General features: G+C 40.5%; 1 protein-coding gene across 1 annotated transcript in view; it reads left to right on the top strand.

The window, feature by feature from the left end:
* The window catches only part of LOC106526906 (regulatory-associated protein of mTOR-like), a gene marked incomplete at its 3' end in the record, with an annotated part of 120,198 nt that overhangs the window by 63,081 nt on the left and 42,969 nt on the right, over positions 1 to 14,148 (top strand). The window contains 3 exon segments of the mRNA XM_014021626.1: positions 3,232 to 3,332; positions 5,783 to 5,927; positions 11,505 to 11,580. Coding sequence (XP_013877080.1) covers positions 3,232 to 3,332; positions 5,783 to 5,927; positions 11,505 to 11,580 — 322 coding nt within the window.

Raw genomic sequence — 14,148 nt, 5'->3', positions numbered from 1 at the left:
ATGTATGGAACAATACACACTATGTATGGATCAATACACACTATGTATGGATCAATACACACTATGTATGGATCAATACACACTATGTTTGGATCAATACACACTATGTTTGGAACAATAAAGATTTCTAACATTAACTTTATCAACTTGTCTTCTGAAGATGCTCTGTGTTGAAGGATCAGTGGATCTGTGTTCGACTACTCCACCTAGGCTGCACTGTGGAGCACAGATCCACTGAGAAACTTGCTGTTTCATTAACATTTCTTTTAAAAACTAGACTTTTGAGGTTAAACAAATGTTCGTAGTTAATTTTGCTAAATTACAAGTTAAGAAAGGCATGGACATTTCTCTTTTTTGAATCGAAAAGATATTGAACCGTGACATTTAAGTATCAGACCGAATTGTGAATTTTCTGGATCATTGCACCCCTAGTACTTTAGATACTTTGGTATAAGAAAAATACAAACCCTATTTTATACTTTTGCAAATGCAAAAACATGATAAATATTTTTGTTGAACAAAGCAACTTTAAGACATTGTGTATACCTCACACTTTTATTTATTCAACCTTAATTTAACCAGAGCCCATTGAGACATCTCTTTATAGAAAAAGTGATTTGTTTTCCTTCCCTTCACAAATTTATTGGTAAATTATCAACATCTCATAGAAGAAAAAACAAAAGCATCAATAAATAAAAAAAAAATTGAAATTAAATCAAAACTAAAATAAGTAAACTGAGCAAAATAAAAGGACACAAACTTTGATTGATGTCCTGTGCCTGAACACCTCAGAGGACATTTTTCATCGGTCTATCTGTTCATCCGTCTAACGGGATGATTCTCCCTCCTCGGATGTATTAGACTGGATCCTGAGCGAGGAGATGAACTGCTGAGTGTTCATCCTGTCTGCTGACTTTCCAAACACCTTTGGCAGGGACTCAAAGTGCTCAGGAGTTGGCCGGCCCTCATCGTTACACCGAGGACTCGTACCTGCCAGCAGCTTCACTGCTGCCATTATTTGTCACTTCCAAGCAGATATGGAGGCTTAGGTCAGGAGAAGTTCACTCCCTGCACGTTTAAAAGAAACTTGTTGGAGGATCATTAATGACTTGACACGTTAGGTGTTGTTTTATGATGGGGTTTTTTCAGCATCACATTTTCCTGATAATTGAAACTAGGTTCAAGGCTTCAGTCAGGGGAAGAAAAAATAAAATAGTTTGGCTTGTTCCTGTGCTCTGGTGTAAAAATAACGATAATGATAATTGTTTGGGAGTGACAGAACTCGATGACACGCTGGGGGAAGATTGGATGAAAACACTTTGTGCTGTGCAACATGCTGTATTGTTGTATTTAAAGGTAAGTTTTCAAAACAGATTCACTGTTGTTCAAATAATCAATGCATAAACTAACGTTTTGCTGCTGACGTTAATGTCAGTAAAATCAGGGAACTCAGCAGGGAAGTTGTTTCAGACATCTTGGAGAAGAAACCACACAACGTCTGTGGATCTAGATGAACTTAAACCCATTTATGTAGTTTATAAATGATGATCAGAGTTCTGTAGGTGTTAGACCATTACTTCTAGGATTCTTTGAAGGAAACACATATCTTCTTGTTGTTTGGGTTCTTCTTCCTCGTCACCACTGGTGAGGGTTGGAACGTAGACAGACCAGTAATTACTATGGGTGCACCGATTGCAGTTTTCTGGCCGATCTCCGATCACCGATCTTTAAAAGGTCTGACCAGCTGATTCCGATTTTTTAAATAGCTGTTGTCCGATGTTATAAGGTCGCAACACAACTTCATGTTCCAGTGTTATTTTATTGAAATGCATTGAACAATACCCTTGAATCAATTCAAACCTGTTTTAACTGGACATGAGGTTGTGCTCACAACAGAGCGAAAAGGGGACAGTGGCTGATTTTCAGAGCTTTGTGRAAGTAGAGAAGCCGATCTTTTCCACTGATCTGATCTAAGGATCAGACGATCTCCCAAAATTAAGTAAATTGTCTGTCCGATTTCTCAGTGCACCCCTCATCCCTAGTAATTACCTTTCGACTGACCAGCTGAAGCAATGACTGCAACTATCGACCCATTTCCTCCATCCGATCATCACTTTTGAACAAGACTCCAAGATATTTTGAGATTTGGACAGTTTTGAAAGAACTGTTTGTCATCTGAGCAGTTTTTAAGCCCCAGACATTTGGTGCTGTCAGTTGAGACGAGCACGACACCTGCGACAACTGTGTTTGAAAGAAAAGTCATAAAGTTCAAGCAGCACATCTGTGAGCCTCTGAGGAAATCGACAACCCTCATAAATGTTTCGACACATATTAGGGACACCCTCCCAAAGTCTGAACTAGTCCTCCACAGTTGCAGCCTAAGAAGATAAGTCTTTCTGTTTGTTGTTCCAGATCACCTGCTGCCATTTCACCACACCAAGTTTTTGTGTACAGTTGAGTAACTTTGCTTCCACTTGAGAAGTGTTGCTTTTCAACCACAGTTTTTGCATTTCTAACCTGACATTTCTGGGCCATAGGTGGGTGTAGCTGAGTCCCACAGGTTTTGGTCACTCCTGAACTCATGGCCCTGCTGGAAATCTTCTGATTCCAAAGAGAAGCCAGCTTAGTGTGTCTTTTTTATTTCTGCTGCATTGTACTCTACGTCTACGAGCCACAGCACGGCTCGTTTCTTGACCTTGTTGTGTCTGGTCGCTGCGCTCTGTCTTGCCATGACGTCTGACCAGAGACATGAAACTTCCCTCTACAACTTTAGCAGTAGTGTTTGTTTTTCAACCACTTTTAAGTCTTTTATGCTATTTCTGTTTCAAAACCTGACTGACTCCACTATTTTTTTCTCACAAATATTCAAAATATTTTTCTGCTGACAAACCTTGTCAAGTCAAATCATGCAGGTTTATTGTTCCTCAGCTTGTAAACCATCCAAACGATGTAATATAACTCCCAACTAAAACATTTCTGCATGCAACTATAGAGTGAATGTTTGTTTTTGCCTGATGTCGCTCTGATCCCAGCCTGCAGCAATGCAGAAAAGCACAAATATTTATTTGTTGTTTTCTCTTCGTGAGAAACTTAAAGCAAATGTTAATTTGGTCACGATGTGTTGTAATCGTCTGGAGCGGTTGCCACCTTGTCCTGTGAGTAAACTCCATGACACACGGCGAGCGAGGCTGACATGGTGCCATCTGTGTTATGTTTTTTTGCGTGCTCCAGGATCCCTGGCAGGCTCAACGACAGACGCACGCCGCTCGGAGAGCTCAACTGGATCTTCACCGCCATCACCGACACCATTGCATGGAACGTGTTGCCCAGAGGTGAGGCTTTGACACGATTGTAGCTTTTCGGCCATGTTAGCTGTGTTTTTCATTGTTTTAGAAGAGTACAAACAAAGGTATTTGCATTCATGGCACATGGAGATCCACCTGTTTCATGTTTGCTGCTCACTCAGAGCGTCCCAGGAGACAAACTGTATCCCAGTTAGAAAAGCAATGTGACAACGCTGATGGCTGCCAAAGCCTTTTTAAAGCCTCGAGGCTCTGCTGTTAATGAAGCAGTCCACATTAGAGAGGAGTTCTGTAATGAAGATACACACACACACACACACACACACACACACACACACACACACACACACACACACACCACACACCCTTGTACTTTCATCAAACTGAGGACTTTGTATTGAATTCCATTCATTTTTGCAACTTTTATACCTATTTATCCCTGGGTTTGGTATATCATTTATACTTAACCCAGACATGAGTCTATTCTCAGCCCTAATCTTAAAGGGGTGGGTTATGCCAAACATTTTGAGCTTTATATAAATTTATAATGTCATTCCCTCATTATAAACATATGCAGAGTGTTGTTTTGACTCATTCATGCATGTTTTAGAAATCCTTGAATCTCCTGTGGTAGCCATGTGGAGCTGCTTAAACTCTTGCTGGTACAAAGCTCCGCCCATTTGTACATAGCTCCTCCCTGGAGCTCAGTCTGTAGCCAAGCTCCAACCGTACAGAACACCCCTTCCTCGAAGCATTGTTGTGAAGATGTGCTGAAGTGGGAGTGTCTGAAACGGTTGGAGGCGACTATGATGCGAAGTCAAAATTTGTTTTTTGTACATATACAGCATTTTCATAACCACTGAAAGTAACATAGTTACTTGAAAGTGGTAAAGAATTAAATTACGTAATTCCCCCCCTCTTTTTTTAAATAAACTTAATTCACACCATACATCTAAACCTAACTAGTGGAGCGCAGAAGAGCTGCAAAACAAAGTATAGACCAGGAAAATGTCCTTGTTTAGTTGGTTAAAAACAACAGTCCTCACTCTGTTGCAGAAAAAAGTACATACACACAGCTAGGGCTGCTACGATTAATCGACGACTAATCTATTATTAAAATAATCGATGACTAATTTAATAATCGATTAATCGTTTTCTTTTTCTTTTTTTGTTCTTTACTTTGTTTTTCTCTCCAAACTGCTTTGACACCTTCCACTGCCACATCTACCTTTCTGTCCTTGACACACATGCACAGTAGTGGTAACTGGGGTAGGCCGTGGACGTCACAARACATTATACAGACAGGCTCTGGTATCATGGCTACCTGACAACAGAGCTCAAAGTGTGGGATCATTTTAAGAAAATGAAAGAGAAACCTGTGTAATATCTGCAGAGCAGAACTTACCTTCCACAGCAATTATTTTTAGTTAGCATATAGCTAAAATTTAACCATGGTTATATAATAGCAGCTGCATTCTGGCACGATAAGCTGTATGTTTTATATTCAATTAACATATGATCCGATTAGTCGACTAATCGAAAAAATAATCGGTGATTAATCGATTATAAAAATAATCGGTTGTGGCAGCCCTACACACAGCAGCTGTACACTCTGTCCCTTTCTGAAAGAAAAAAATCCCGGCACATAAACAGTGAAATTCTAATTATAAGCCAGAAGAGTGGCAGGGGATTGACTGGGAAATGACTGAATACATTAAAGAGATAGTGTCAGACTCAGATTTTACTGTCCTCTAGGTCCAACATAGAACAATGTCTGTTGTTCTTTAAACTGCACACTTCAGTCTAATTATCTCTAAAAGACAATAATGTTTTTAGTTGGTTTGGTTTGTCTCTACTTTAGCAAAATATCTAATGAACCACTGCAGAAATTTGATAAAAAAAACTCCCACAAAGTAAACCCTGGATGTTCACCACTTCGTAATATTTGGAGTCAACAGAATTAAAGATGGCCGCCACATAAAATGGGTTGTAGCCCAGCCAATTTTAAAGAAACTGAGCTCAAATTGGTGAGGTTGTACCTGTGACTTGTATAACAGAAAATACTCTAAAAGATCAAAAGATCTGTTTTGAAAATTTATTTGTCTGTCTGTTAGCAAAATGTCCCGTGAACCAATGAACAGATTTAAAAACATACAGAAATCATTATAATTTATGATCTTTTAAGATAACCATTAGTCAGTATTAACCAACATAAAACTGGCTACATTTACAGATACTGAGCTACATGATATATGTTTTTAATTTAGTCTTTTATTTATTGAGTTGTTGCAGTTKTATCTCATCATAAGATGATCTTAGTTTAAAACCTTTGCTCGTATCTGAGCTATTTATTTAGGACCCATCAGGTGTCCCATTTTCCTGTCTTATATTTATATTCTTCAGGTAATTTTATTCGCTCTGTGTCCTGTTTCTGCCCGCACCCTGACTGATCATGTCTATTTTCCYTCCTCCTCCTTCAGATCTGTTCCAGAAGTTGTTTCGTCAGGACTTGCTGGTGGCCAGCTTGTTCCGTAACTTCCTGCTAGCCGAGAGGATAATGAGGTCGTACAACTGTACTCCAGTCAGTAGCCCCCGTCTGCCCCCCACCTACATGCACGCCATGTGGTAAGATGCACACACGCAGCTGTTGATGGGTTTTAGCAGGAAAACACAGCGTCGGCCTCAATGCCCTGCTGTTTGCTCATACATAAAGCAATTAGGGGTCAAACAGAATTTCTAACAGGTTTATTTTTTTATTAGAAAAGGGACAGTGGTCTCTGTTTTATGTTATGGTATGCATATTTAATGAAAGCAAATGGTTGGTTTTAAAAAAAGGCCACTTGGAGATTGGAAATGGACAAATTAGCCCGAGGGGTTCTTTTGTTCAAATGATACAGCTTGTTAAGTTGACAAAAACTGCTTGCTGAAACTTTTCTGTTTGGTTTCTATTCGTAATCCATTATTAAAAAAAAAAAAAACTTTTTCACAGTGGGATGTTTTAGGAGAGTTTTTACTCTGCTTTATTTTGTGCCTGGTTCATGTTTTTGTCTAAAATTAGCCTKGCATTGCACAGAATCTACAAACACAATCTTAGTAAATCACAAAAGTTAACCTCAAGTGTCCATGAAGCCGTTTGTTCCACAAAATTTACATTAATCAATATAAACGCTCCCATCATGACAGGAATATGAGTTATTAGTGTTTATAGTGCTTTTCCAGAGTTTTAGTTTTGTTACTGATGATGCTACCAAAGTGGCCGAAACAGTACATGAACTGTTAGTAACAAGCCTACACAAAAACAGCTAAAACTCAGCTGATTTTACAGATGCTAAGCTAATGTTTGCTGTGCTACATGTTTTACAAAATTTTTTGTTCAAAACTTTGGTAACTGTTTTTCTACAGGTCACAATTTGTCTTTCCTCCAAAAAATCCATCCATCTATCAGTCCATCTTTTCATCCATTCATTCATCAATCTATCCATCTTTTCATCCATTCATTTATACATATGTCCATCCATGCATACTTTTAGTCCATTAGTCCATTCATCTGTCCATCCCTTTATCTATTCATTTATTCATTTGTCCATCCTTTTGTCCATCCATCCATTTACCTACCATCCATCCTTTTGTCCATTCATTATTTCAATTTTACATCTGTCCATTCTTCCATTCATTTATACATCCGTCCATCCATCCAACCGTCCCTCCAACCTTTCATCCATTCATTTATAAATTTGTCCATCCATGCATCCTTTTGTCCATTCATTCATCCATTCATTTATCCATCCAACCATTTTCCTTCCATCCATCCATTCATCCATCCATCCATCCATTCATCCATCCATCCATCCATTCATCCATCCATCCATCCATTCATCCATCCATCCATCCATTCATCCATCCATTCATTCAATCTTTTATTCATTTGTTCATCCATCCATTCTTTTCTCCATCCTTCTGTCCATGTATCCATTCATCCTTTCATCCATCCATTCATCTATCTTTACATCCTTTCATTTTCATTAATCCGTCCATCTATTTACCATTCATCCTTTCTCCAGTGATCACATGTGAGAACCGAGGGACACCATGGACATGTCTCTGGTCCATAACAGGGACACATAAAGGCATCCCCGCACCTTCCATCCCCACATCTTCCATCCCTACACCTTCCATCCATCCCCACAGCTTCCATCCCCACAGCTTCCATCCATCCCCGCATCTTCCATCCCTACACCTTCCATCCATCCTCACAGCTTCCATCCCCACAGCTTCCATCCCTACACCTTCCATCCCTACACCTTCCATCCATCCCCACATCTTCCATCCCTACACCTTCCATCCATCCCCACAGCTTCCATCCCTACACCTTCCATCCATCCCCACATCTTCCATCCCCACATCTTCCATCCCCAGTTTTCTGACTCTCACCAAAGTGACTCTTGCCAAGGTGTTACCAAAGATCAATACCTGGACATGAGCCGTGTCTTTGTACTCATTGTTCCCACAGAGCTGTCAGAACACGTGTTTAAATGTACAGCAGGTCACAGCACAGTCAGAGAGAATGTAAATAAACACTTATTGTGCCCATTTTATATTCCTGAATCACCTCACAGCTTCTCAAAATAAAAAGTGTAGAGGAGGTTTGATCTCGCACGTGTAGGTGTTTTTATATGTTTCTACCTTCAAACATATGAATCCTCCTCAGGCTTGTTCCTTATATACTCTACAGTTTTTATTTTTGCTGTAAAAACTTTCTTTTCTTCTACCGTTTTTCATTCCTCTTATTTTAGATTGTGGGCACTTTTCAGCGTTAACCACCCAAGAAAGTTAGATCACATGCAGTATTAAGCAGGACAAAGTAAAAACAAAGAAGTGCTTTAGGAGTTCAAGCAACAAAGCAGAGAGGGTAGTAAATGCTGGAGATAAAAGGCAAATGGGAAAATCAAAGTTTGGAGCATCTTCGATGGGAACAGTGAGGACGGAGTGGGGTAATAAGTGATTTTAGGGCTCGTTGATTGATTTCAGGCTCCAACACAAACAGCTACTGTTATTCAAATGGAGCAGAATAAGGCAGGAGAAATAAAGCCGAGGGTGATTACTCCCCGAGGGCTCTTTCAGTGTCAGTGGAGTCTGTTTTATATGTGGACTTGTTGCTGCGCCACTCTCTGCAGGAAACTGGAGAAAAGAGCTTAGTCAGCCGCCAAATGGTCTCCCTGCACGGTCCAATTCTCAGCTGCTGTCCTCGATTCACACACCAAACACGCGTTAAGGAGATGAGTCACTCTCAGGCGAGTTAACGCTGCCGTGTAGCGAACCTCCACCCCGAGAGCGCGTCCTCCGCCTTGAAGCTGCTTGCCGATGGGTTACATAAAACCCAGCAGAAATGAATATGAGCTGGCAGGATTTATTGCACAGATTCCAACCATCCTCTTTTCAAAAAAATTACCAATAATTAACATTTTGTTGCCTGATTTGGTGAAAAATGAAAAACTAATGGACACTATGATATAAAATTTCACTTTGAGTTTTTCCTCTTTTTAAGCCACACTTATTTTTTGCCAGTTTATTGATTTTTCTMAATTAAATTAAAGTCTAAAATGTAAACTATATATGTGACCCGTGACATCAGACTGAGGATTAAGTCAAATTTGGTCAAAATGATCCCAGCACATTTTTCGATTCCTACTTTTTGGTCTTCGTGATCATGAATTAGTGGCCATAACATCCTGTAAACGCCAGAGCTTGTCTGATCTTGGAAGCTAAGCAGGGTCGGGCCTGGTTGGTACTCAGATGGGAGACTACGTAGGAATACCAGGTGCTGTAAAACCAATGTAGGAGTTGCACCCAGATTGGAGCATTAGCAAGAAAAAACCTTTGAACATAACAGGTCATAGGTTGCCTTCTATGAAGGGTGACAAAAACACATTAAGGTAATTCAATGATATTTGGTCTGAATCCTATTTTATATATTATATATTCCTATTGATTATATTTTAGACAAAATGTAATTATTGCAAACATTTTAGTCAATGTATTATAGTGGCCTATCTACGTTATATTTTTGTACAACTTTGGCCTTTTTTTGACGGGTTGCCTTCATTTTTGCCTTCTACTTTTCGTTTTAAATAAGTTTCCATTCTCGGTCGGTAGCTAAGGTTCTTTTTCTTCGTATTAAAACATTTTAAACAGCTGAGTGGTGCATTACCGCTACTAGTGGTGACAAAGTATATTGCACCCYATTGTGGTCCCATGGCCCTCTGCGGCCCAAAGTCAAAAACTGTTGTTCTTTTGAGGCCCTCAAGGTGGCGCTCGCTGCCCACGATTGGGCCGCAGTCCATGGGTTAAGAATCTCTGGCCTATACCACCTACCACTATGGAACTTTGGTTCACTGTGATTGGTCATATTGTGCCATCAGTTAGTCCTCAGAGTGTGTTGACTATGATTCTCAACTACTACTACCACGCTACATTTTAGCTGAATATCTATCAAATTAACCGAGTTATAGCCATTTTGTGTTGGCTTATGTTGACAGTAGAGTTGGATTAGTTAACATCTTATGAAATGGACTCTCGGCTGCTACCAAATCAAACTTTAGCTCAATATTTGTTAAATTGACTTTGTTACAACCATTTTGAGTTGTCTGTGTAGATAAATTACATTTTTTATTTTAACAAACATATAAAACAGAAATTGAACAAAGAGCCACTTATTGAGAATATGATGTGACAGTTTCACAAACATGCATATACATTTATTATTTAGTCCTCATTCTGCATTTAAACTCTTATAGAAGGTCCATTTTTCTAATTTTCTCCGCAACTGGGCTTATCGTAGCCTCAGTATGTGTCAATTTTTCCATCAGAAATATTTCTTCTATAATTGTTGTCCATTGAGCTTTCGTTGGCGCAAAAATTACTTTTTGAACATTTAAATATTATCTGTCCTGCTAATAAATACAAGCTCAGACAGGCAAAAACAGCATTGCCCTCCTGTTTATATCTGGCAACAAATATCCTAAGTCATAAATGTCCTTAACACTATGAACACATCTGATAATAAAGGATCCTTTGTGGAGCAAAAGATGCAACTACATCCCTGATTAGATTCTCTTTAATGTGGTTAAATGTGAATTTAGACAAATATAATAAACCTGAATGCTGTGAGAAGTATTCCTGTCCCTTGTTAATGTTCAGCAGCCATTAATAGTGCTAAAATTATTCTGACATTACATGTGAACAATGTGAAATAAGCATATTATTGAGTATTTTTGCTGCTGTCGACATTGTGGTTTTAATAAGGTCTAGTTTGTCTCAGGTAAGATAAAAATAGCTGCATGGTAACTGACACCTGCTCTTAACGTTGCAGTCAGAGAGCTGTATTTGTCGATGTTTTCCACCACTGTATGTTTTCATGTTGCACATTCATCAGTGAGTCCATTATATCTTTAGCACTGTGCTGTCGACCTGCAGTGCAACTCTATTATATCACTCTTGGATAATGGGAAAAGCCATTTAGGCAGCAGAAAGAGTCTCAGACTGAGTGAACTTGGCGTCGCTCATTCAGCATCACATTACATTGCTGTGCATCGACTGGGAACATGAATCAACCCGTAACTCGCGCTAACCGAGAGGAAAAAGCCCCGGCGAGGCTCAGAGTTCAATTTGCTGCGAGGGGAGAAAAAAAGAGGGAGYGGGAAGAAGGAGGCTGAGAAGAGAGACGGGTAAAAAGAGAAGCTGTGATAAGGTTTGATGTGAGTTGCATAACCCCATGAATTAGAAATGATGACCATGGAAGGAGAGCCAGCATTTAGAGGGGGATTAAAGACTCATCACTGCCCTCTCCAGGACCTGGAGAGGGGAATCTCATGAGGCAAACATGCTTGGAGTGTGATCTGAGGGAAACGATTTGGAACACAGTGGAGAAAAACCAAAGTGTTGGAATCAGTTTAAATCTATTTATTGTTTGTTGAAGAACAAATCATAGCTACAGTAAGATGCTGTAATCTGAATCTTACCTTTCTGCAGTGTTCCCACCTCTTTTTTAGAAAACAACCCTTCATTTCAATGAGTTCAGTAGAGACAAAAGATGTGAATAACCAGGAAGGCTCAATATTTTAGTTTGTGCTGACTTTAGGGGCTCTTCCTCAGACTGTATGATGTCATTCTAACCTTGTTTTTCTCTGTGTTGCCTCTCTGCAGGCAGGCCTGGGACTTGGCCGTGGAYATCTGCCTCTCTCAGCTGCCCACCATCATTGAAGAGGGCACCGCCTTCAGAGTAAGGGTGTGAGAAATACCACAAGGCTGACAGTATTTAGATGTTTTATTTTTTAGTGGGGGTTGGGGTGTGGGTTACAGAACATCAAACTTTGATGGATGGCTTCTGTCTGCCTCTGATGTCTGAAAACACCAAACGGTTCTTGTTTTCTCTGCAGCTTCGCCTCCGTTTATCAGCACCACCTCTGATAATTACTCAGACACACACCTTCCCGGGGGATAACTGTAAAATGTCAGATCTTATCACTCAAGTGTGAGCGTCAAATCTAAAATACCCCTGGCCGTGCACTTTCAGCTGCCGCTCTGGTTATTGTTATATTTACAGACAGAGATGCTGAACGAAGCTCATCCTGCTGACGATCTGTTCGTAAACCTTAATCAACACATTTCTGCACTCGATTCAGCCGACAGAACTGAGAGCAGCAACATGTGCTCAGTTCTGCAAAGTAATCAGGAAACTTTGCTGCTTTGATCTAGGCCTTTTCCTTCGTCCACCTGGACCTCCGGAGGAGAGCATCTTGTCCATCGGCCCCCCAGGGGTCGTTTTTCTTCCTCACTTTCCTCTGCACTGAGGATGGAAACACTTACCGGCACTATAATTAAGCCTCTGAGGACTGCTAAAGAAGAGCTTTCTGTTCCTCTTTCAGGAGCCTTTAATTCCTGTCGGACGTGTTTCAGCCGTGTGCGTTATTTACAGGAACTTTGTTACGGCTAAACGTTGGCCTGCAGGAAATACATCTGTGATGAAGTCTACCAATCACCACTTCAAAAGCTCTAACTTGGTCATATTTACTGACATTGAGCTAAAATTTGTGGTAGAAGCTAAGAGTCACCCTCAACACATCATTAACTCCATCTCCATGCATCRCAGTAACAATTAGCCCTTCAGCTTTGCTAATGCTACCACTACGTTACAAACAACGAGCCGTTGTTGATCAGGACACACAGAGCATCTTGGTTCCTTTGGGTTGAGCCATGCATCTGTTGGTGTTGTTTCAAAATTAGGAGTGCATCACTGCGAAACCACCGGTGAATGAGTTGCTCTTGAAATTCTAAATGGTGTTGCAGTTGTTTTAAAGAGGATCTGTTATGGTTCCTTGAACATGTTAGGTTACATCTGTGGGCGATAAAAACGTGTTCATTAGATTTAAAACACAAAATCATTTTCAGGTGAGATTTCACCTGATCAGTTCTGCCTGTTCTGAGCTCCTTTCAGAACGAGCTGTTTATGCAAATAAGCTGCTGYTGGCAACACCCTCTCAACCGTTTGTTTACATTAGCTCCGCCCTCCCAACATTTTGTTTACATTAGCTCCGCCCCCCCAACATTTTGTTTGTTAGCTCCACCCTCTCAACATTTTGTTTACATTAGCTCCGCCCTCCCAAAATTTTGTTTACATTAGCTCCCCCCCCCTACATTTTGTTTACATTAGCTCCACCCTCCCAACATTTTGCTTATATTAGTTCTGCCCTCCCAACATTTTGTTTACGGTAGCTCCACCCTCCCAACATTTTGTTTACATTAGCTTCACCCTCCCAACTTTTTGTTCTCATTAGCTCCACCCTCCAAACATTTTGTTTACATTAGCTCTGCCCTCCCAACATTTTGTTTACATTAGCTCTGCCCTCCCAGCATTTTGTTTACATTAGCTCCGCCCTCCCAGCATTTTGTTTACATTAGCTCCGCCCTCCCAGCATTTTGTTTACATTAGCTCTGCTCTCCCAACATTTTGTTTACATTAGCTCTGCCCTCCCAACATTTTGTTTACATTAGCTCTGCCCAGAAAATAAAATTAAGCCACTGATCTCTGTTATCCATGACTTGTCAAAACAGCAGAGCTAACATGGTTGTTCTGTAAATAAGTGGGCGGAGTCTCCGCTTGGGTTATCAGGTAAGTGCTGGGCTCACCTTGGCGTTGCATTTTTACCCTGATTGTGACATAACAATCTGCAGGTTTTTGAAACAGCTCATTTGCCGACACTAACAAAACAGCTGGGAGTTTCTTTTTTGTGCGTGGACTGTTTCTAGAAGCAGTAAAACCCAAAGTGAAGAATAAAAACAGGCCCCCTTTAACAGCACCATCTTTGTTTGTGGGTCTGTGCTCTGTCCCGCCCCCGTCATGTCTGTCCAATAGGAGCAATGATTGTAACCCACGTGGTTTTGTTTATAAATTAGTTCACTTGCATAAAAGCACCATGTGAATGCAAACCACACCAAACGAATAGAACAAAGTCCGCATTTGTTCCGGACCAAACAAGTGAACAAAAGGACATTCCTGGTGTGAATACAGCCTTAGCTGGCATTTCCCACCACTTCACCTGTCGGTGAACGCAGCGTTCTGATAACTCCTGCTGTAATTTCAAACAACCTGCTGGCAGCAGCCAATCAGGAAGCCCTCTGGTGGCAGGGAGGAGGGAAGCTGATGATGATGGATCAGGATTTATGTTGTTACTGCAGTGCAGTGTCACCTCTCAGCTCATTATGTTGGGCCTTTTATAAACTGATGAGCTCATTGCTGCAGATTGTCTGTGTCTGTGTGTGTGTGTGTGTGTGTGTGTGTGTGTGTGTG

This window comes from Austrofundulus limnaeus, unplaced genomic scaffold, assembly GCF_001266775.1.
Source record: "Austrofundulus limnaeus strain Quisiro unplaced genomic scaffold, Austrofundulus_limnaeus-1.0 Scaffold300, whole genome shotgun sequence".
Lineage (NCBI taxonomy): Eukaryota > Metazoa > Chordata > Actinopteri > Cyprinodontiformes > Rivulidae > Austrofundulus > Austrofundulus limnaeus.
Note: the sequence above shows the minus strand (reverse complement) of the source record. Positions and strands in the feature narration are given on the sequence as shown.